The sequence below is a fragment of the Nelusetta ayraudi genome, unplaced genomic scaffold, assembly GCF_046127955.1.
Source record: "Nelusetta ayraudi isolate G7.1 ecotype Tasmania unplaced genomic scaffold, CSIRO-AGI_Nayr_v1 ptg000002l, whole genome shotgun sequence".
In the NCBI taxonomy this organism is placed as follows: domain Eukaryota; kingdom Metazoa; phylum Chordata; class Actinopteri; order Tetraodontiformes; family Monacanthidae; genus Nelusetta; species Nelusetta ayraudi.
In genome coordinates this window covers 1,911,853-1,936,324 of record NW_027466052.1, presented here as the reverse complement: position 1 = coordinate 1,936,324, position 24,472 = coordinate 1,911,853, and the positions used below count along the sequence as shown (strand labels likewise).

Here is a 24,472-nt window from a genome sequence, read left to right as displayed (position 1 = left end):
CAGTGTACGAACAGTGCCAGTGGTTGTGCTTGTCTAAGAAAGGCCTGTGCACCAGCACATTTACCGGACATATTTGCTGCTCCGTCATACGTCTGTCCCCGGAGCCAACCAAGAGACAAGTTGAGACGAAGCAGCACATCTTTGGCTACATTGGCTAGGTTTTGTCCTGTTGTGAGCGACACTTCATATAAACCCAACAAATTCTTCACGAGGAATGAGGTTGTGGTCAATGTAGCAAAGACAGATTGATTCCTGTTCGGTCCCTGTAATGTCCTGTGTTACATCAATAATGATGGAGTATTGCAACTGTGGTTGTGATCGGATTTCAGTGGCTATATCTCTGATGATGGAATTTGCCATTATGCTCAACCTGTCATTTTGGATTGTGGGGCTTGTGTAATCATGAGCACGTGAATTAAGCCACTCGAACAGCATGGAATCATTATCTGATCTCAACTTGAGTAACTGAGAAAGATTTCCTTCATCTGATTGATTGCCTCTGAGAGCCAGGCCTTGTCTGCCAAGGAATTGCACACAGCTCATGATCTTCATCAAGCATGATCTTGCCTTTTGCTGTGATGCTGCCAATGCACTAGAAAGCTGAGAATCAACTGAATTTGCTTTTTGACAATGTGCATTAACTGCGAAACTGCCTTTTTAAAAAGTGGGGGGGACATGTCAGTTTTACGTCCGTGACTCAGTGTACTGTTGCCTTTATGGTAAATCTTTGCAATTAATAGAGACGAATGGGAGACGAATAAAGAGACTAATTCTGTATACGTTATTTCATGTACTTATTATTTTGTTTTGTGACAGAATACACTAATCAGTTGCCCATTGGGCAAAGGCCAAACAGGATTTGCAATTCAACTCAATCATGCATTCATTAATACACTAGTGCTGATTTTAGTGTATTCTGTTGTATTAGTACATAATGTCTATTGATTGTGGATAAACAATTTAACCAAAAGCAGGAGGATGCAATGCAAGCCTGCAGACAATAAATAATAAAGATGATAAAGAAAGTCCATCAATTTACTACAGAATATTAAATATCATTAGCCCCTTTCTTTGCAGCAAAACGGATCAATGAACAGTCCATTGAAGCGGAAACATATGTAGGCAAATGCCATTAATTATAGCTTATATTAGCTTCCTGAGATTAACTTTAAATTAATTTGTAATAAAAATACAAAAATCAAGGTGACGTTCAGAATGGAGCGTCACCTGCCCCTCGGAGCAGCGGGGGTAGGGTTTGCATGCCGCGTGGGCGGGGTTTGGCTGCGTCACCAGCCCATCGGAGCAGCGGGGGTAGGGTTTGCATGTCGCGTGGGCGGGGTTTGGCTGCGTCACCAGTCCCTCGGAGCAGCGGGGGCGGGATTTTCCTAGAACTCCGGTGGGTTCCATAATAACGCCCGGGAGAAGCATTGGATGTGTTACAAGAAGTCATAATACATTATTATAATTAGGGTGACCATATTTTTTATTACTGAAAACCAAACCCCTTTTCCTGGCAATCGAACACTCAAATTATTCTTGAAGTTCCTCAAGTTTCAATTCAATAATACTTCCATGGGAGAAGCGCCAACGTCGGGTGGTATTGGTTTGGTGTTGCCTATGGGCTTCAGTTGTAGAGTGTTTTTTTTAAAAAAATTTTTTAACAATTTTAACAAATTTAAGAGCTAAAAAAATGCATTTACACTTCTCATAATAATAAAAACAAAATGCAACACCTGGACATCTAAAGCAGGTCGGTCCCTTCGGTGTCCCCTTAGAAAGTCAACATTGTACCAGTTCTGGTTCACAGGAGATGACTCTCTGGATTTAGCATCTGGTTTAGTGACTCTCTCTAACATCCATCCATCCATTTTCTATACAGGCTTCCTCCTGCACTCAGGTTGACGGGGGTCTGCTGGAGCCTATTTCAGCTGTCATGGGGTGAAGGCAGGGTGGCACCCTGGGCGAGTCACCAGTTGACACAGGGAGACAAATCAAGGCATACTTCACACATACATACATTTGTACGCCTACGGACAGTTTAGAGTTCCTGTTTGGTCCGGCCTTGTAAACTGAATAGAAAGGGTTGGACATCAATGGACAGAGAGGTCATGTGACATGACGCTCTGCCCCAGAAGAAATAACACAAGCACTTTACATAGCATTTCATGTGCTACCTTCAATTCGTCAATGATGAAAATAAAATAGTGTATTACCCCTTCAACTAAAAATACAACAAACAAACAAAAAACTAATTATTAAAATTATGATTTGTTAGATATGTTTAGAGCTGTTACGTGAGTATAAAAATAACAAACTGCAGATTATGCAGACTTTTGACCTAATCACTCTCCACTGCTCCTCCCTGTTCTATTCCTGTCTGCTATAAGAGGTTTACGGCTCCTTGAGAAAAACAAATAGCCTCGATTGAGGTTTCATGAGTCTCCAGACTTTTCCAGCACGCTGGTGCGCGTGATCTCATACAATCCAAAGACCAATAATCAGATTAGAGGAGAGGGAGCTCTGCCGGTTGTCTGAGCAGGGCAGGTAGAACATCACCAGTGTAGCCTGTAATTCTCTCCGGTGATGTTTGCGTTCGCCGGCGTCCGGAGGCATGGCGCCGAGGCTGGAGAGCCGTCGCCATCACCGCAGCAACCCCTTCATCCTGCTGTACGACTGACGGCTGTGTGACTTTGGCCCTCGCGATGTCTAGACGAAAGCTGCGGGCTCAGGTGAGGCTGCAGAAGCAGGGAGAGCAAAATCCCACCAGGAAATGTGACCGTGGCCGCTCAACTCAAATAAACTATTGGTTATTTATTTTCTATTTCCTATTTTACGTGGCCGTACGGCACATCCTGCACAAAGTAGATGAAGTTTAGTCTGCTCCCACAATACTTTAGTCTCATAGATATATAAATAAAGTTTTGCTGCACGCCAAACTTTATTCATATATTATGCTACAGCAGTTACAGAGGTTCTAATCAGTCAAGGTCAAAATGAATGGCTGAAAAAATACACTATGATACATTCATCATTCAAATATGTCTAAATATGTGTTTTTCAATGTTTTGAGAGACGCTGCTTTTTAAAAAAAATTGATTTGGAACATGCAATGCTTTACAGCTTGTTAAGAAAAGTAGCAACAGCTCAAGGCTTGCTATAGGTGGAAAGGTCATGGCCTCGTGTTGGCCGGCGGTGCCTAAATTGTGTCAACACTAAATTGTGACCAAAGCCAGTTGTCCACTAGCTCACAGTTTCTTCTTCTTGGCCAACGTCTGTGGTGGTTGGTCATTCCCAATCCTCCATTCACCTAGAAAAAAAAAAGGATTCTGTCGTGGTTCCTCAGTGTTACGACCGCCCCTCCCTGCACCCCCGCTCAGATCGAAGTTCTTGGGGATGGACGCGTGAGACCTGTGGCCGTGTGACCACAAGATATCCTCCTCTTCGTAATGAAGCCCTTTATTTAACTTTCACGCAGGAATGAAAGTGTAGTGTAAATGAGATTTTCTTTTGACACATTTTACCAACAACTTTTAAACCCTTCCCACCCACTTGCAAGAAAATGTTTGGGGTTTTTTTCGGTTGAATTTTATAGTGGGTTGTTGCAACAGAGACGCAAGCGTGTGTGAGGTAGTGGGTCTCCCCGGAAACAAACACGTGTTGGTGCGGGGCCAGCATTCCTGGGGGCCCTCTCTCTCTTTCTCTCTCTATCTCTCTCTAACGCTCCCTCTCTCTCTCCTGGATAATTACTGCTGCATGGTGGGAGAGGAGGAAGTGCCAGGGAGGACAAACAAGAGGCAAACAGGCGGATGCAAATTAGCGCCCCAGTGAAAGTGCTCAGTCTGTGGCTGCAGCTGCAGATGCTCTCGGCGCGCTAGAAAACGGCTGCGGCTCAACTTGGTTAACGGCTTTCAATTAATGATGGCTGTCCGTTTCTCTCTGAATGAGAAGGCTGAGACGATTGGACAGGTCCGGTTCCGCTTCTCGAGGGCGAGTCAAAGTGTGTTTGTGTGTGGACGCAGAGTGTTTCCCTACGTTGCTGCGAGGAAGGGAAGAACAAAAGGCGCGCGGACACAATGTGGCCATTCATAACGGCGACATGACTGAGCGCACACCCTGCCGCGCTGTCAGGGGTCCCACCGCCGAGGAGCGACTGTTAATGGAGTTGCAAAAATGTTTTGCCCCACTTTCATCGGCCGGGACGATGGCCGATGGCGAGCCGCCCCAGTGTGACACACCGGTGTAATCCGTGTCTTGTTTGCTCATTCCTTTTTCAAAACAAACCAAAATAAAAAAAACCCATGGAACAACTAGCTTCTCCCCCCTCAATACCTGCTCTGACAACCAAAATGAAAGAATGAATTACATCATTCATTTCCAATTCCAGATTTTGTGCTCAATTTGGAAAATGGACAAAATGGATGGACAGGCTGTTGTCCAATTTGGATACTTCGATTCAAGACGTGTGACTCTGAAGTTTTCTACTTCATCTATGAGAGAGATTTTTTTTTTGTACACATGCGAGAGACAGCAGCAGGCACAAAAATGAACAAAAAATATGACCCCCTTCCGCGGTCTCTCACATGAAGACAGCGAGGTCTCTCGAATCGACGTTGTAGGAAACTTCCAGGTCACGCATTTGCCTGGAATCAAAATGTCCAAATTGGTATCCATCATACATCCCTGTATGATGTCACCAAGGGCCTAACCTAACCTAACTAGGTTTGGTTAGTGACTGCAGCACCAGCCAGGTGCTGGCTGCGCGCTCTGAGGCTTGTGTTTTTGTTTCCCTTACAACCAGGCTTCATTTTGTAGCCGTGGGGCTGCAAACAGAGGGCTAACACGGTGCCGCCTTCCCACTCTAAACGCGGCCTGCAGTGCGGCAGCCGTCGACTCGTTGACCCTCCTGCGGAGGCTCAGGCAGGGTCCGTGTTCTCGCTGGATGTGTGTTAGCAGGTGAGCGGCAGCGGCGCTCCAGACTCAGAGGGGAAAGTGGGCCGGCGGCTGGCGAGGCTGCTCAAGGTCACCCTGGCTAAGAGGCGAGGGCGGATTAGCCCAGAGCTCCGCCCAGTCGGGCCGCCCCAAATCTAATCTGACTCTCTCTCTCTCTCTCTCTCTCTCTCTTCCTCTCTCCTTGTGTACTCTGTATTCACATCCACACACACAGAAGAACTGGCAAGGATCTAGCGTGTTCACTTCGAAGGGATTTAAACATGCACACCTGTTCAAAAGTTGGGGGTCACTGAATAATTTTTTTCTGCATTAAACTCGATTATAACCAGCTTTGTGAAATAATCTACCGGAGTGCTTTAAGAACATTACTAGTACACAGAAATCAGTCAGGATGAGTTGAATACATTATGGGATGGCTTTGACAGTTGTTGCCTTGAATGTCTGATTGAATGTGATTTTAGAGAATGAACATTAAGCGTTAAATAGGTGGCCATCATTACAGAAGTTGATTGCTTTATAATTGCTATTAAAAAAAAAAGGGAAAGATTTCTAAAACAAAGCTTTGTAGGCTCACACTTAGTTGTGTGCCAAACCATAAAAGAGTAAATGAAGCATCACGATTTATATTCTAGGCTCTTGTAAGCAGTCGACTTTTAGTGTGTTCACACAGAATTTTGCACTTGGAATTCTCTCAATCCCTTTTTAATTAGACATCGCAGGTGGTTTTCATTGAACACTATAATGTTCCCATACTTGCTAGGCGCAGCTTGACTGATTTTAATGATGGCAGGGCATTCCAGATGATTATTTCATGAAACTGGTTATAATGAAGTTCAATGCAGAAATGAGTCAGTGTCAATATCCAAAGCACTTGTGCATATTGTAAGATGCAAAGATTCCAGTCATCTTTCCGTGTTAATGCCAACGCGCCAACAAAAGAAACTTGCACGATGTCGCACATGCGCATCTTTCAAAAACAGTGGTTGGATATAACAAAGTACAAATGGATTTAAGTAGATTTTTCAGATTACAAAATACAAATTTTGTTCCAAGTAATTCCCTTTTTATTTAATCTAGTTGCTGTTGCTTGAAGTGGAGTTATTTGCTGTTCTCTGCTCTACTCTGCTGTTGTGTTGTTGAATCTAAAAGTGGATGTTATTTTAGGAAGATTAAGTTAGAGGACCTTGGCTTTAAGGCCACTGTTCAGTACGTATTCAGTACAAAAAAAAAGAAAAATGAACATGTAGGAAATAACATTGTTATAAAAAGGGTCAATATCATCTAATTGCTCACAGGTCACAACTATCACTGATTACAGTTTGATTGTGCTGCAGTTGAAAAATAAACTATAGTATTGAGAGTAGCAAAGCTGTTCAAAATGACTCAGATGCTCATCAAGACCTCTGACCTCTGACCTCTGGTCAATTCTATCTAGATTATTCTGTCACAACTTTTTCAATTTGGCAAAACTAGTGTAATATTTCATTAATGGCAAAAAACATATACTTTTACTGTACTTGAGAAAAAGATGTTGAACCAGTACTTTTGCCAGAGTATTTTTTTTTTTTTAACAAAAGTAACCGTACCTTGACTTAAGTACAGAAAGTGAATACTTTTGACATCTCTGTTCAAGAGGATTGGCGTAAATTGTCGTCGGCTGACTCAGACACCAGCCAGGAGGCTTTGTTTTTTTTTCTTTTTTCTTTTCTTTCTGGCTCCATCACTGCTTTGACTGAAACACCTGCTAGTTTCCTGTCCGCTATACCGTCTCTGTCCCACATCAGAGTTTCTGGGTCGCCGTGCAGCCGCGGTGAACTCGCCAGGATTACAGACGTGGCCTCTTTCTCTGGTGTGTATGACACAGCGGTCACACACTGACCGGACCTGGGTGAATTCGGGGGGAGGCGGGGTCGGGTAGAGTGAGGCGGGGGGGGGGGTGAGCGAGCGTCGCAAGGCAGGGAGTGAGCATCGCTCCGCTGCCGCTACTCGCCAGTAATTGTTTAATTTTGCTAGTCTGGATTAAAGAGCCGGTGTCAGCCAATCCCGTGGCTCTGGAGCGGCGCTGGGGGAGGGTGACGGAGCGAGGGAGGGACGGAGGGAGGGACAGATGGGACGGACACATGGTCCCCGTCCACCTCACCACCCGCCCCCTCCTCCTCCCCCACAAAGGCTCTGCCTAATCTGAGTGGGTAGGACGGGAGGGGGAGGGGGAGGAGGAGAAGGGATGGCAGGGAGGGGGGGGGGGGGCAGCCACCAGCTCTCCCTCTCTCTCCCTCTCTCTCCCTCTCACACACACATCGCAGGATGTGTGCGGAAAAAGACCCGTTTAGGCCGTTTGTCGGAGAGCAGCAGCAGCAGCAGCAGCTGACGAGGCGGCGGCGGCGGCGCTCATGCTGAGGCCCCGGTCACTAATCCAGCATAACGCCGAACCAAACCTCCCAACCTGCTGGATTATCTCCATTTTTTTTTTTTCGCTCCCTCTCTCTCTCTCTCTTTCTCTCTCGCTCTCTGCTGAGCGTCCCCTCTGCGGCGCCTCTCTGAGGATGTGAGGCGTCTCTGCCTCCCACACAGAGACCGTCTCCGCCTCGGTTTCATGGCCAAATGTAGAGCGGCGGTGGGCGAAGACAAGCAGCCCGCGGGCACCATGTCGGCGTCTCAGGGCATCAGCCGCACCGGCGTCTACAACTACTTCCTCAACATGGTGGCCTATCAGGTGAGAGTTGCTGCTGCTGCTGCTGCTGCTGCTGCTGCTGCTTGCCGCTTCACTTTCTCAGGCGCAGGGCGAAACGACTTTAAACCCAGTGTGGAGATCAGCTGGAGGCTGTCAGGAGGATTTCAGAACATGTTGCCTGGCTGACACTTCCAGGAGGATTCACATGGGTTTTGGTTCAGTCTTCCTTCGGTTTTGGTTTTCGCTCCGTGGCCACATTGTGAATGTTTTTCAGAGCAAACATGGAAGATTTCACTGAGTGCACCGTCATTGACTATTATTAGCCTTTATGTAACCTGTTTTATATGTAAAATTTGGATTCTGCAACTTAACAGTAGTTAAGTAACCTGTGTTTTTCACAGGTGGGATTGTTTGTTTTTGGTTTACACCGAGACTGAGGCAGACTTAATTGATCCACAAGGGAAATTGCTTGGCCACAAAAGCTCCGTTACACTGTTATCATTATTATTATTATTATTGTTATTATTAGTATTATTATTATTGTAATAATAATAATAATAATAATAAGAGTACAATATTTGCATGCATAGTAAAATAGGAAGAATAAACAATATACGTAATTGCGTAGTGACGGGGTGATTTGTAACTGAAAGGTGACTTGTTGGACAGCTGGACAGAGTGAGAGTGACTTCAAACTCAGGGACGACATACTTTGTCGCTGCTGCTCAGATTCTTGACTGGAAGAACCATGAAAGATTCCGCTGAATCAGTTACGAGGTCACTAGTTTTAGTCGCGAAAAAAAAAAGATTCCAAGTCATTTTAACTTTTTGCTCACCTCCAAGAGGTAGAACGGCACATTTTCCTTTAGCACCCTCTGCTGGCCTTGTGTTGGGCGCGATAAGTCCAGCCGCCTGTGCGACAACCCCTCAAAAGGACTTGCCAATGTAATCTACTGAAAGCTAACCTAGCTTCGTACTGGCACACTTGCGGTGTTGATGTTTGTGTTGTTCTTGAAAGCAAGTGTTGTTTTGCAAGGGGGCGCCGGGCAGGCAACCCAAATTGTATAATCATCCGCCAGGCCAGTTGGTGGCACTGTGCGAACAGCAGGGGACGTTAGAATTCTTCTCCTGCACTCAGGGTCGCGTCCAGGTGGTGGAGCCGAACTTGCGAGTTGACTAATGATTGAAATGGTTTTTTGAAAATGACCAAGAGATAGTAGACATAGTGTTGCTTTAAACAAGGCACTGCATTATTATTTCATATTTAGGACCAGCTGGAAAAGCTGGAAGAAATCTTTTCGCTATGCACTGCATTTTTATTGACTGTTTAGGTGAAAAATCAGTTCAGAATGTCAGCAGTGACAAAGGGTGTGTGTGTGTTTGTCCCTGCGTCTGTGTGTGTGTGTCAACTTAGTGTTGCAGTAACATGCAGTAACAAAAAAGCTTTCATTTCAACACAAATGTAAAAGAAATTCAGACCTTGACAACAGCCTCGGCCGTCAGTGCCAGGTCGCCTAATGATGATGTCATGAGGTGAGACGAGTTGGAGATAGCTCCTCCAAATCCTAGTATGAGAAAATGATTATTAATAATGCTCAGGAAAAAGAAAAAAGAAAGAAACACGAATCAGCAAATTTTTTTTTTGAAAAAGTCAGAAAGTGATTATTTTTCCATGTCGATCCGACAGTCTTAATCTTAATCTTTGAAGTCGTGCTGCAGACCACCGGTTTCACCTGTCAGTCCACCTCCCAGACGTGACACCTTTCCATCTTCTGCTGCTCCACTTTTTACAGCGGGCCCTAAAACACTCACTTCGAGCCTTGCTTTTTTCATTTCCACAACCTCTTCAGCTTCTCTTTTGGTGCTCCGCCAGCGCGATCCAATCATTTTTGCAACGCAATGCTATTTTTACCGCAAGATGACGGATAATCTCTGCATTAGCCATCAGATTATGAGCCGCACGTGACCAGTAGCAACATCTCTGGGGCTCTTGTGGGTGTTTGCTGGATGCATTGGTAAAACAAGTCGGCGGTGGCGGATCTCTGGGCTTTTACCATGGTCTGGGATTGTGAAATATATAAATTCACCTCTGATCATAGAGCGCAGGAGAATGAAAAACCCTGCCGACAGACAGAGCTACCGGCCGTAATCTGCAGCCGGCCAGAGGTCAGACAGATGTGCCTGCTGCTTGTGGCCTCCTTAGATTTAGTTCAGGCAACCCTGCGAGGGGGCTCACGTCCAGCCGCCCGCCGCCTAGATTGGTCCGAATCAGAACCAGCCAGATGCCATCGGACTCATCAGATTAATGTTGGACCAACCAGGCGGCTGCCAAACTCTTGGTTTGAATTCTGGACCGTAAATCAGCGGCTAATCCCCAAATGTTGGTCTGATGGAAGCCAAACGCAGCCACGCAGCTGGATGAGTCCCAGCTGACCTCTTTCAGGTCCACCTTGAAGAGATCCAGTCTGAATGGTCTGAAGGAGGCGGAGCCACAGCTGCAACCGGGAAGCTGCTGCTGGCGTGTCAACAGTCAGCCAGCCCAGCTTGGCTCCGCCAAGCCTGTGTGAAGGTCTGACAAAGCATCAGCTTTAGCCGGAGGCTGTTAACACACGGCTAAACCCAGAGGTGGGAGCTCACAAAGAGCAAATACTTTGTTACTTCACTGAAGTACATTTTCCAGGTATCTGTACTCTAACTGAGACTTCTTACTTTGACTCTCTACATGTGTACACACATATCTGTACTTTCTACTCCTTACAGTGGAAAAACGAGCTGGTTACTTTTGTGTTGAGGTCTTTCTAAGATGCAAATTCTGTTCAAAGTCATTTATTTATTTATTATAGTTGTTGTTGCTTGGAGTGGAGCTATTTGAACTCTGCTGTTGTAGGGTTGACTATGAAAACGGATGGTATTTTAGAGGAACATTATTTTAGAGTACCTCAGCTTTGGGGTCACTGTTAAGTACGTTTTCAGAACAGAGAAAAATAAACAGGTAGAAAATAACATTGGTTGTTTTAATTAAAAGTGTTAACATGTAATAGTGGCTCACTGGTCTAAATTATTGCTCACTACAGTCTGGTTGTGCTGCTGTGAAAAAAAAAAATAAATAAACCAGTTCTTTTACTAGACTTTTTTTTCACATAAGTAACCATACTTTTACTTAACATTGTGAATAATGTTGCCACCTCTCAACCACCGATGATTCTAAATTAACCAGATGCTCATCACGACCTCTGACCTCTGGTCCGTTGAGTCAAGGTTATTCTGTCACAACCTTTTCAATCTTGCAGAATTATCAACCAAGACATAAAAAAAATACTTTTTACTTCAATACATTTAAGAAGCTGAACTTTCTTAATTTAACTTGAGTAAAGGAGCTGAAGCAGTACTTTCACTTTTACCAGTGTAGTTTTCTACTTTTACTGAAGTACAGAATGTGAATACTTTTGCCACCTCTGGCTAAAGGTGCTGCTGTCTGAGTATCCGGAGAGTTTGGGGGGATATGATGATACGCACTGAGTTCTGTGGGGACCTATCTACCTACTTGCCTTGACTTCCTGTTTTCTCTTGATCCCACGTCCTCAGATATGCTGTTGCTGTGGGCCCGCCCCCTGCTCGCTCTGCTGTGCCTTCTGTCCACCAGTGCGCTCCTCCACCAGCACGCGCATCATGTACACCATCTTCCACGTCCTGAGCTGCGCTGTCTCCTGCCTCATGCTGTCCCGCACCGTCTCCGAGCTCGTCCGGGAAAATGTGAGTTGCCTAAACACTTTTTGACCATTGGCTGAAAAACAGAATTTCCCACAGCAAGCGGTGCACTGTCACATTTTGTCAGCAATATTTTTTGGGACCGCTCTGACTTTGAATTTCCATATGTGATTTGTTTGGTCTCAGTGACAATTTGGAAGTTGAAGGAACAGCTGCTGCTACTACAATGTAATCCTTTGAGCAAACTGTTACATCAACTGAGAGTAATGGTCAGCCAGTGACATCCTACTTAGTCCTATCAGAAGTATTTCACCTCATAACACCATCAATATGACACCACGACTCAAGAATCCAGACAGCATCAAACTTACGAAACAACTTCACCTTGATATGGGCTTTCTGGAGTATTTAAAATCAATAAGCTTGAATTGACAAATAAGAGCAGGAAAATTACTAATTGAGGAGTTCCTTTTTTTGACTTCAGGTTCTTACTGAACTGTTGGAGCTTGTGAGTGTCATTTACAACACCCAACTATATATTACACATAGTACCAGATAGTATTCACAAGTTATGTCTCTCACTTCATAGTCTTTGCTTTGAAAATACTAATCAACATGCAAACACAAGTGAGTATAATATAAACAATGTCTTGTAGTGAATAGTTTGGTTTTTTTTGTTTGTTTTTTTTAAACATATTGCAGGCCTGTTAATGAGGTTCAAGTAAGGTGTGGCCCTCCACAGCCTATTCACTGCTGGGAGCCAGAATATCCCGACAGTACCTTGAATTAAATATCCATCACGGTTCCCCGTCAGTTGGACGGCACCTCACAGCTCGCTTGCGGCCCTCTTTGCTAACAGGCTTATTAGCTTCTCCTCTGGGCAGTAGATGAACTTGCTTCTCCAGCTCACAACGCCAACACCAGTCCTCCAAAGGCGTCACGGCACGACTCACGTCTTTGTAAAGTCCTTTGGCCGTCTCCAGTCCAGCCACCTGTCGTGCTGCGCTAGCAACCAACAGGGACTGCATAGCTAGCTAGCTCGACATGGTCTTTTAGCCTTTCAGCTCTTCTTTACTCACTCTTCTTCTTTGCTTATTCCCCGTCGCTCTCTCTCCCCATCCTTCCAACTGCGGTGCCCCGCCAAGTGTTCCCAAAGCTCTCGCCCAATCACAAAAGCAGTACATTCCCACAACCAAAACAAAGGCATGTCCCCGCACAACGCATTCATGTTTCAAGGTCAAGGTCAGCAAAAAAACAAAAAACAAAATAATAAACACTAACAACACCTCTTTAAATGATTACCAGTAAAAGTCTATCTGATCTATAACTAACACCAGGTTACATAAAAAAAAATAGCCATTTAAGAGAGTGGTGGGAAAAAAAAAGTTTTAGTAAGTCCAGCAAAAGTTTGCTACGATAATACTACTTATATAAGACGCCAATGAGATGGGAACAAAACAGACTGTTCATCGAACGAAGAAATAAGCAGTTTTTTGTGTTTTGTTTTTGAGAACAGGCAAAAGCCAAAGAACTGGGCGTAATAGAGCAGCTGCTGCTCCAGTGTGCCACATCATTTCCATTATAAATTGCAAATGATTCTGCAACTAAATATTTTCCTTCTCCTTCTTCAGCCAACGTGTCTTGCGTTGTCATACTAGCTAACGCATCTCTGGGTTTAGCTCAGTCTTTCAGGCTGCCGGTGCTCTCAGTGCCTACCCAATCACAGGACACATGCATGTGAATTTCATTGTAAGACCTTCTTGCTGGCCTCGGCATCAGCAGACTCGAGATCTGATTGGCTTTCGCAGCTGCGTCTGTTTGCTCGCAGCGCAGAGGAGGCTGCTCTGCCTCAGGCAGATTTCACAGAACCTTACAACACAAGCTAGCTGAAATATGATTGGATAAAACTAATAGCATACAACAATGGAAGCAGCACAAAACAAGTGGATATTATATGACTTGAAGAGAACATACTGGAAATGACTTTATTATAATTTGTACGGGGAAAATGGACTTGTCTGAGTGTGTTAAGGCCAGCAGAGGAGGACTCGCTGGCCCTGATGGCTCACCACTGACTGAAAGTGTTTTTTAGTGTGTGAAGGTTTGAATAGAATCATCTTTGTTCAGCAAAACAATAACAACGATAGTTCCGGTCGGCAAATTTGAGCAGTTGTTGGTCGATTCACGACGGCTTTGTGCAGTGACCATCTTTGCGACACACCGCTAACAGAACCACCGGGTTCCATGGCGGAGCTTCTGTGGGAGCAGGCCGGTGCTCTGCTCCGTCAGTAAAGTGAACTCGCGCCTGTTTTGCAGGTGCCTTTCTTCAACGTGGTGTGTGACCAGGCGCACGGCGGCGGCCACTGCGAAATGCTGGTTGGCTACTCGGCAGTCTACAGAGTCTGCTTCGGCACTTCCTGCTTCTACCTGATGATGGCGATCTTCCTCATCGACGTGAAGTCCAGCCAGGACTTCAGGGCGCTGATACACAACGGGTCAGTTTGTCTCGACGCCACCAAACACAAGCAGCAGCAGCAGTGTCAAAATCAACTGTAAAACAAACCATTTACAGTAGGTGACATGACATACACTCACTGGACACACTGTTTTGTGTGTGTTTTGACTCCAAGCAGCAACGTTAGCTTTGTTTTTCTTTTTTAGACAAAATTGTCCACTTGAGCTTCCTGCGAAGGACCAAATTTAAGGGCTAATGTAGCCCAGTACAGTGGTTCTACATTTTTTTTTCTGTATAATGAAGTCTATACATCAGTGCCATCACAAATAAGTCAGTTAAGTCAGAGTACAATTACTCCAAATGGTTCTGTTTTGTTGGTGGTTGTGGTGTGCAAAAAGCTGCTGTTAAGAGTCCCCGTGGATCTTTAGGAAGTTCCTGGAACTTTATTTTGGCACACGCACGCACACACACACACACACACACACACACACACACACACACACACACACACACACACACACACACACACACACACACACAGGTACATGCACCTAACTGGCTATCCTTGGAGCTCCTCCTCCCTGTCACACTTTCCATCGCTGTGCTGAGATTAGCGGGCTGATCGGCCCTAAGAGTCTTTGCTGCGACCGGCTGCAGGGTCAGGAGGTGACCCAGTGATTGAAGACCAGTTCTCCCAGTGAACAGTGACTCTGCTGGGATGCACTGTGATGCAAACTTTCATTCACTTATAAACTGGACGACTGGTAAAGTCATTAGTTTTTTGTTTGTGCATTTGTGATGTTACTGTATTGCATATAAAAGTACTCCAAGAACTATAAGAATTTGGTTTTCTTAATATGTCTAATTAAAAATAAACAACAAAATAATTTCCATATGTTTTTGTGTCTCTAATGCAGGCCAAACATTGTGAAACGCAATACATTAATATTCTGGCACATATTTAATGACAATCATTGGGATTGAGTAAAAATTTAAGTGCCTCAAAAACTCTTACTGCTAGAATTGTCCAAATTTAAATGTCTGGTTCCGCCACTGTCCAGAAAATGACACATTTGTTTGTTACCTGCCTTCTAATAAAACTGACGCTTTGTTTGGCCTTCAGATTCTGGTTCCTGAAGTTCATTATGCTGCTGGGGATGTGCACCGCCGCCTTCTTCATCCCCACAGAGTCCTTCCTCCATGGTGAGAAACCTTTCCTCCTCTCTCTCCTCAGGAGAAGCTTTTAAGAATGTTTCAGATTATGAATAGATAAATACTTTTAGGGAAGAAATTATTGCCATTTTTGCATTTAAGAATTTTTCCACTTAATTGTTTGGAGCCCCAGATATCACATGAGGTAAAAAAAAAAATAAAAAAAAATAAATAAATAGATACAAACACACCCATAAAATTCTAATTTGTCCACACAAAATACTAATTTATTCCCATTAAATACAAATTCGTTCTCTCAAAATATTAATTTGTGGCCACAAAATGAATATAATGTGAGCACGAAATACCCAGAAACTGCAGTAGCCTATGGGATGTCCTTAATATAAATATATTATTTCTTATCATTTTCTTATCAATATCCTGTCAATATGTCCCACATTTAGACAGTTATTTAATTAGGCTTGAGTTTAATACGTCATAATGGTTAGCTGACGTTAGCAGACTGTCCCACACTGTTTCATGGCCATAAATAAGTATTGCGTTTGCACAAGTCAGTATTTGGTGGGAACTAAATGATATTTTGTGGGGGACAAATGAATATTTCATGAGAACAGATTAATGATTAATAATCATTATTTGCCCCCCCTCCCCCATTTTATACCTGGGGTCCATATAGTTGAAATTATTGATTTTTTCTGTCATATGCACCCCCTGGAAATTTCCCACGTACCACCAGACTTATGTACGGCCCTGTTTACGTCCGTCTGCGTGGCTTCCATAAAGCTTCCGCTACTGTTCCTGCACTTTCCTCTGTGGCCTGCTAGGGGGCAGTGGAGACCTGCTCTTGAAGCAGGCTTCCCGATGTTGTTGGACTGTAAACCATGTTGTGAACGCCACCTGGCCCCTGTGGGAGCAAGACACGATTGACAGCCTGAAAACTAATCAGACTTTATGGACCTCTCCTCTTCCTCCCCCCTGCAGCTTGGCATTATGTGGGCGTGGTGGGAGGGTTTGCCTTCATCCTCATCCAGCTCATCCTCATCACTGCTTTTGCGCATACCTGGAACAAGAACTGGTGAGTGAGGCCAAAAACAAAAATTCATCCCTTCTGGTTGCTGCAGGAACAGTTTGGCTGTTCCAAAAGGTCTCAGAGGTTTGGCGAGTACCAACTGCGAGGTGAACTGGAAGTTTCCTCAAGTGAAAATTCAGCAAATCGCATTGCACGCACATCACAGGCCAGAAATTCTTGCTGTTTGCAGCAACATGAGGAAATAAACCTCACGGGTAAATGAGTCAAAGACCCATTTCTATATGTCTAACTTTCTCTGTTGAGAAAACGTCCTTAACAGTGACCTCAAAGCCGAGGTACTCTAAATTACCTCCACTTTTATATTCAGCTACACAACAGCAGAGTTCAAATCGCTCCACTTCAAGCAACAACAACTACAATAACTAATCCGTGAATGACTTTGAATGGAATCTATGAAACGCTTTTAAATACAAAAGTAACAAGAATGTTTATCCAATGTACTGTAAGTTGAAAGTACAGATGTACAGTGTAGAAATATAGGGAATCAAAGTGAAAGGATGTCAGGAAGACTAAAAAGTGCAGATATTTAAAAAGAAAATCAACTTAAGTACAGAAACAAAGTATTTGTGCTTTGTTACTTCCCAACTCTGCTGGAAACTCTGTTCAGAGAAGCCTTGAAGACTCGAGGTCATGTGATGCTACTACATACACAAATAAAAGGGACTTGATAAAGTAGCAGGAACACTTGATGCGGGAAGCCAGGCTGTAAGAACAGCGAGGGTGCTCTCTGAACGCAGAATCCCGAGCGACCGCGTGCGTGTCGCCCCCTGCAGGTTGACTGGAGCCGCCGAGAACAAGCGCTGGTACCTGGCCGTGATGTGCGCCACCTTCTTCTTCTACACCATCGCCACCATGGCCTTCACCTTCATGTACAAGTACTACACGCACCCCATCGCCTGCCACTTCAACAAGGCGCTGCTGTGGATCAACCTGGGCCTCTGCGGCCTCGTGTCCTTCATCGCCGTCACGCCGTGCGTCAAGCAGAGTGAGTTGGCCAAAGAAGGAGACAGTCTGATGACGTTGTCTTCTCCTGTCATTTGAGAGCAAAACTCTGATTGGTGTTAGTGCAGCTGTCTTTCTATTTCAATATCAAATTTCTCCAAAGAAAAAAAAAAAAAAAAAAAGGGTATGGCTGACACCAGTGTTGTATCGTTGGCAAACAATCTGTTATAAAGAACAATTTTTCCCCCAAAGCAGCCACTGCGCCACCAAGTGTGAACAGAATGTCATTGTGTGTTTGCGATAAAGCAAAAGTATATATATAGTATATATGAAGAGAACATATAAGTATATATATATACATATGTGCTGATGTTGTTCTCAGACACAGAGGTGAGCCACTATTGTTCCACGTCGGGGATATTTGCAACATATGACACGATGCGATGTGGAGCGAGGCTGATTGTTGAAAACAGCCACATTGTTTTCTCTGCATCTCATCCTCTTACAGAGCAGCCTCGGTCGGGACTCCTGCAGGCCTCCATCATCAGCTGTTACGTCATGTACCTCACCTTCTCAGCGCTGTCCAGCCGGCCCCCGGAGAAAGGTACGCTAGCACCGTGGTTGAAAGTGGGGCCCACCAGGGGGCGCTAGATTCCATGTGCCTAAATTCCAAATAAAAGTCTCATATTCCGCCCATTTTCATGTCTGAAGTCTGAAGCGACGCAAACACAAAGCACAAAAGCGAATCTTCAGAGGCAGCGAACCCAACACACAAGCATAGCATGGAAAATTAGCGTTAGCGACAACGACGTTACTTCCCAAACAGCCTAAAAACAAAAGTTCTTTGTAGTCACAGTGCAGTCACGATCCTCAGACATGTTAGGGGGCATTTTAAAATGGCACTTTTGGTCCCTGCTTGGCTTGCTTGGAACCCAAGCAGGGACCAAAATGGAAAAGGTTGGTGCCCAGTGGAAACGCCCTCAAACTGAGCCGAGCCGAACCGAGCCGAGCTGAGCCGAGTTGTGCCAGTGGAAACCTGCCCTTAGTTTCCCACCCGTGGCTCCAGCAAAGCAGCTGATACCAAAATATTGTGAAAAAAGAGGAGCTGTGATCAGTGGTCACTTCATTATCCAGGCAAATACAGACTAAACACACACAAACACATACACACACACACACATACACACACACACACACACACAGTCAGAGTGAGTGTGTATGCGTGCAAACGATGTGCTCTGACACGCTGGCTGCCGGGCCGTGGAGACTCGCTGAGGGATGTTTGTGTCACATTCCTCACAGATCCATTGACAATGGCGCCCCCTGTGGACAGCTGGAGGCTGCTGAGCTGATTCCAGCCGAGTGTGTGTGTGTGTGTGGGTGTGTGGGTGGGTGCAGGAGGAGGAGAAGGTTTCAGCTCTGATTTAACGCCTGTCTGCTTATTCATCTGCTATGAAGCTGCTGCTGTCAGTGTCACTGTGCTGTACACACTGTGTGTGTGTGTGTGTGTGTGTGTGTGTGTGTGTGTGTATGTGTATGTGTGTGTGTGTGTGTGTGTGCAGTTGGCGAGTCCTCGGGCGGCGCAGAACTTTGCAGCAACTTGTTGAGAAACTATGCAGCCAGTGTTTTTATAAAAACACCTTTTCAGCAACCATTTTTCACACACACACACACACACACACACACACACACACACACATACATCCTATATCCAATTTCACTAAGTGTTTTCTTTTCAGATGGGCTAACCCAAGAGTGTAAACCTGTCATAGCACATTTCTCAAGAGTGCGTGTGTGTGTGTGTGTGTGTTGCGTGTGTGTGTGTGTGTGTGTGTGTGTGTGTGTGTGTGTGAAAAAGGCGAGACGGAGTGAGAGAGCAGAAGATAGATATTTTAGTTACATCTTCTACATCATCTTTGTTAGCTGTGGTCTGTCGCCGGAAGGCTTGTTCCGCTGCATGACCTCACCATCACCGACACACACACACACGCACACACGCACACACACACACACACACACACAAGCTTTAATCCATGTGTTTGTTTCTGGTGGGGTGAAAATGAAGAGACAAGTTAAAGGTCAGGACATGTTTGTGCCGACGTTTTACCGTTGTTACATTTGTGTGTGTGTGTGTGTGTGTGTGTGTGTGTGTGTGTGTGTGCGTGCGCACATGTGCCTAAATTCCTGTAATTAGCCAATGTTTTCACTTGGCACAGGTCGGTTCCTATCCCACAGCTCTCACACACACACACACACACACACACAATCACACAATCACGCACAACACGCAAACACTCCTGAGCTGAAAGGAGCCTCGGGGATTTTGGCTGGATTGTGTGTGAGTGTGTGATTATTGTGATGGATTCTGATTTTGTGAGTCTCTGCTGTGTTTCAGTGGTGTATCAGGGCACCAACATGACCGTCTGTTACCCCAGCGTGGGCCAGGACGGCATCCAGAACGAAGGCAACGCCGTGGCCATCATCGGAGCCGCCATCATGTACTGCTGCGTCCTCTTTGCCTGGTGAGCCGCGTTCAGAAAGAAAAAAAAAAAAATCAATCAATCATCCCGTCAAGGCAGGCGGAGACTCACAGTTTGTCTGAATGTGACCTTTGTCCCCCAGTAACGAGGCCTCGTACCTGGCAGAGGTCTTTGGCCCGTTTTGGATGATCAAAGTTTACCGCTACGAGTTCCAGAAGGCCAGCTGCTGCTTCTGCTGCCCCGAGGAGGAAGAAGGTGGGTACTGCATTTGTTCTTTTGTTTTTCAAAATAAAACAAGTAAACAAGTAAAAAAAAACAACAACAACAAAATAGCAACTTGTTTTTTTCAATATCTGTTTCAACAATAAGGGGCAAATTTGGATACTTTGATCGATGCAAGGTGTGTGAGCCGGAAGTTTTCAGCTAGAGATTGAAGCTGGCATCACAAAAATAAACAGGTTTGTGCTTCTCAGGCAAAATAAAAGGGGGACACTTCCAGCTCATATTTCTTGTATAAGTAAAAAAAAAAAAAGAATCTTGCATAGACGTAGTCTAAAAATCGAATGATCCAAATCGGCTGTTATCCATTTTGTCTATTTTTCAATGGAGCACAAAATCCCAAATCGAAAAAAAGAACGATTTGATATCAGTGTTTTTCTTTTCGTTTTTCGAAACAGATATTGGAAAAAGGAAACGTGTTATTTCATTTTTCTGGTTTTGGTTTTGTTTTGAAAAACAAATGAACAAATGAGACGCTGGTTGGCGCCTCAGGAGGATGAGGGGGATTTTTTTCCTGTTAAAATGAAAATGTAGATGGCCCCTGCTGAGGCTCCAGGCATTACTTTGTGGTGGCATCATGGCGCACCAGCAACACTCTCGGGCGTCCGTGTGAACGAAAAATCAAACCCAAATCTGAAAGAAAAGCACCGCATCCATCCCACCTTCCAAAAAGCACATGCGATAATCTAAAATGTATAGAAAATTGTAGAGATGGCGCTGAATCATTTCAAACTGGATGAGGGAAGCCCTATGGAGGAGCCGATTGGCCAACGGTTGGTCTTCCTGTCTTGTCTCCTCCAGTGGAGGAGGAGTTTGTGACGGACGACCAGAGCAAAGGCTGCCAGAGGGTCATCCACAACGAGAGCCAGCGGGTGGCCTACAGCTACTTCTTCTTCCACTTTGTCTTCTTCTTGGCTTCGCTCTACGTCATGATGACTCTCACCAACTGGTTCAGGTGAGTCCCGTCCACCCAGGTGTCGGCCAGGCGGCGCAGGCCACGCCCTCCAGATTCCAGTACGGCGGCCCATTCATTTCAATGGAGTTGCGAGCTAGCTAGCTAGCGAATATGCTGAAAAAAGGTTTTGGCTTTCAGGTTGCTTCCGCGTTATGCGGCCCCAGATAACATGTAGCAGTAGAATCACGTGAGTTAAGTCAATCAGAATGAGCTGTGACACAGCAGCACCTACAGTGCTGGACGTCACGCTGGAATTAAACTCTTTTCTGGGGATTTTCTGGCCTTCGTAATTTTTTTTTTAGAGACGTTTAAAGGCCAGCACTGTAAAATCTACAATAGAAAGAGCCGTGTGGGATGCATTTTTGGCTACAGAACCTCAAGTGGCCACTGGGGGGGGGGGACGCTGTGCCACCATGTAGTCTGGTGTCTAGTTCTTCTAATTATTATAGAAGAACTGGATACCAGTCATTTTGATTCACCGGTATGTGGGCCAACATTTAAAACTTTGACAGAGTCGCTGGCCAACATTGCTTAAAACTACAGAATAAATAACTTCACATTGCGCAAATGCAAAATCCAAATTAAAATAAAAAACCTCATCAAAGTAAATAAAATGTCAATAAAAACGATATGCCTCTTTTTTTATTTGCAGCCTTCTAGTTTAAATTTCAACAGTAACCTTTTTCAAATAATAAATTGAAAGGCCGTTGTAAATAAGGATTTGTTCTTAATAACTTGCCTGATGAAATAAAGGCTTAAACAAAGATAAAATAACAATAATAAACCAATTAATGTCAATGAATGACAATAATATCCTTTCATGAACGTCCTGTCCCGATTGACACGCCAAAATACCAACACAGCATTCTGGTATTTGTAGCGTTAGCAGTACATGTCTACCATATAATAGCGACAGGTCAACTCTGGTAGTGATTTACTGTTGCCTCACTGGGCCAAATGCAATGACGCTGCGGGCCAACTTTGGCCCGCGTGCCAGAGTTTGACACCAATGTTCTAATACATCCATGGTGCGTGTCGCGTGTGAGTGTCAACCTGTCTTCTGGCTCCGCCCCCCCAACGCAGCTACGAGTCGGCCGTGCTGGAGACGACCTTCACCCACGGCAGCTGGTCCACCTTCTGGGTGAAGATGTCGTCGTGCTGGGCCTGCGTCATCCTCTACCTGTGGCTGCTGCTCGGCCCACTGTGCCGCTGCCAGGCCGAGTCCAGGCCTCGCCGCTCGCGCATCAAGCGCCGCCCGGCCTCCTGCCGCCACGTCTCCGTCAGCGTGTGACGCCCCCTGCTGGAGGAGGAGGAGGAGAAGCTGGCAACGTGGAGGCGCAGACGGACGGACAGGACGGGGTGCAGGGGGGAGCGTCGGCACGCCTCCCCCCTCCTCCTACCCCCTCTCCACCCCTGAGGGTGGGCGGGACAGTAGAGTCCGAGGCTGGCGGCGTTGTGAGAGGAACCAATGGGAGTGGCCCCTCCGGACCAGGGACAGGAAGTGCTGATGTTGCCGGACGGAAGTCGGGACACACGACCAGCAGCAAGGAAGTGACTTGCGGTTTTCATTGCCAAAGGGGTCGGAAACGCGCAGTGAACGCACACTGGAAATGTAGCAGGTGTAAAAAATATTTTATAATAATTTTTAAAGAAATCATAGGATTTTAGTGTCGGCCACGTTTAGATCTCTGTCACACGACAGAAGCGTTTAGAGACAGGGTGTCATGTGACGAGTCCTGTGTGTCGGCTGATGCCAGGCAGGACTCTGACGGTCCCCCATCATGAACAAATCTCTCTGCTCTTCCTCGTTCTTCCTGTTTTTACCAGTGGCCACTTGTGGTAATGCGGCTGAAGCTTTTTGCCAGCACCGTCTTTCATTTGAAAACACCATTGTAATCTATGGAAGTGTATTGCTGCCAAAATAATAATTAAAAAAAAGGTCTAGTATCACGTAATTACATGAAAGTTTCACTTTATAGTGGAAGGCTCACTTAATTTCTGCAAAAGTCTCACGTTTTTGCGAGAAGGTCACGTTATTTTGAATGAAAGGTTCATTATCTCATTTTTACATGATTATTTTCACGTCATTTCATGATATGGAACCAAAACTAAATGAAACGAGACATAAGCAAGGCACTATGGCTCGTTTGCCCGACTTAATTAAACAGTGAAAGGGGGGCAGTGGAGTTGTTTTGTTTCGTAAAAACATGACATTTTCAAGTAATGACATGCTACTGAGAATTTCTTTTTTGTATGGCAGCAGCCACAAAAACTCACAATTCATACTGGGCTGTGAAACATTTTCACAGGCCTTAAAAATAGCAAGTAGGCTTGCAATACATTAAGTGACCACTGGTTAAAACATTGTCCATGCATTCATTTTCTCCTGCACTCGGGATCGTTGGGGGCGTGGGGCACCCTGGACAAGTTGGCAGTTTATCACTGTTTTATCCAAATCCAGTTTATCGCAGTTTGATCCAGAACCAGATTATCGCAGGGCCACAGAAGAAAAAACAAACAAACAAACTCACTACCATTTGCACTCAGGGACAACTTTTCCAATTCTCGGTTCCAATTGGCCTCACGTGCATGTTCTTGGACTGTGGGTCGGAAGCTGAAAAACCTGCAACCTTCTCGTGACCTTCAGCTGACCACTGCAGCACGGTGTCGCCCAGAAAACGCCGTTACAACTCACAAATTATAAATATTATTAATAAATATGATAATAATGGTGACTCATTAGGTCCGGAAAAGAATGGAAGCACAGCCAAGGCAGCGACACCTCACGAAATTCAAAGAAATCTGTTGCTGGAAGCTGCTGCCAGCTCGTCGACAGTGTGAAGGCTTTTCTCAGTTGCTCACTGGCTTTGGACAAACAGCTCGGGTTTACATGCACACTACGCTTTTTTTTTTTTCTTTTTCCATTCTGATTGAAATTGTTCCGATTGAAGATTCCAGTTCAACTGTTTACATGGGATGTGATCTATCCCGAATCTGGTGTGTTTACATGAGCGGCTACATTTAGCCGATCGCTGAAAGTGTCTCGGTATCGGTAACAAAACAAAAAACAAAAAAACAAACAATGAAAGTCTATCTCGATACTGAGACGCTGCTACTGTGGAATCGCAGAGGGGTCCAGCTGTGCGTCTGGGAGTTTTTTCGTGGATGTTTTTTTAAAGAATTCAATATTTCTTGCTGCTCTTCTGCCATCTCGGCGTGCGGTAATCTTCAGTTCTTTAAGAGTTTGTATTAAAAACACAGTCAGACGTCACTGTGCAGAAAGAGCGCAGCCTTGGCGTTGTGCATTTCACCATTCAAACTTGACTTTTAATCAGTTTGGGAAAATGAATAATGAAATTCCATTCAGTTTAGGCCTGTTTATTTTGACTGAGGTGTTCATATGGAGATTTTTTTTTATTGACCCCAATCACAATTGGAATATTTAGTTCCATGTGAATCTGGCTTCTGTAGGTAGGTAGACTCGGCCCACCACTGGTTCAGCAGGGGGACTGACTTCACTGGCAGTGCAGGAATCTCTCAGCCCTGTTTGTGAAGTGGCAGACAGGCAGCATGTCCATCCAATCACATGTGAAGGTGGCACATTCACCAGCGTGATTCAGGTTAATACGTCATCATTTTCAGTCTAAATAGCTCCAAATCTCAAAATGATGATAATAATAATAATGATATGAATACGTTTTATTGTAGTTATTAACATTAATAACTACAATATTTGAATATAAAATAAAAATGTACACCATTCTTTAGT

General features: G+C 44.9%; 1 protein-coding gene and 1 long non-coding RNA gene across 2 annotated transcripts; one reads left to right on the top strand and one right to left on the bottom strand.

Moving 5' to 3' along the window:
• Positions 1 to 1,552: 1,552 nt before the first annotated feature.
• Positions 1,553 to 9,249, bottom strand: LOC142896426 (uncharacterized). Its single transcript, XR_012928353.1, has 3 exons — positions 9,101 to 9,249; positions 1,732 to 2,735; positions 1,553 to 1,682 (listed from the first exon to the last, which is right to left on the bottom strand). It is a non-coding gene; the product is annotated as an uncharacterized LOC142896426 (long non-coding RNA).
• On the top strand, positions 7,189 to 23,031 carry serinc4 (serine incorporator 4). Its single transcript, XM_076037999.1, has 11 exons — positions 7,189 to 7,663; positions 11,207 to 11,374; positions 13,646 to 13,824; positions 14,908 to 14,987; positions 15,939 to 16,032; positions 16,821 to 17,032; positions 17,498 to 17,593; positions 19,385 to 19,511; positions 19,612 to 19,724; positions 20,550 to 20,703; positions 21,787 to 23,031. Exons 1-11 carry the CDS (start codon positions 7,544 to 7,546, stop codon positions 21,992 to 21,994), a joined length of 1,551 nt encoding a protein of 516 aa, XP_075894114.1. The 5' UTR covers positions 7,189 to 7,543; the 3' UTR covers positions 21,995 to 23,031.
• The last annotated feature ends 1,441 nt before the right edge of the window (positions 23,032 to 24,472 follow it).

Excerpts from the sequence above, each read along its gene's own strand:
- serinc4 (XM_076037999.1), top strand. The coding sequence starts at position 7,544 with ATGGCCAAATGTAGAGCGGCGGTGGGCGAAGACAAGCAGCCCGCGGGC. Across the intron at positions 13,825-14,907 it reads AGGGCGCTGATACACAACGG|ATTCTGGTTCCTGAAGTTCA; the intron begins GTCAGTTTGTCT and ends TTTGGCCTTCAG. Across the intron at positions 17,033-17,497 it reads CACGCCGTGCGTCAAGCAGA|AGCAGCCTCGGTCGGGACTC; the intron begins GTGAGTTGGCCA and ends ATCCTCTTACAG.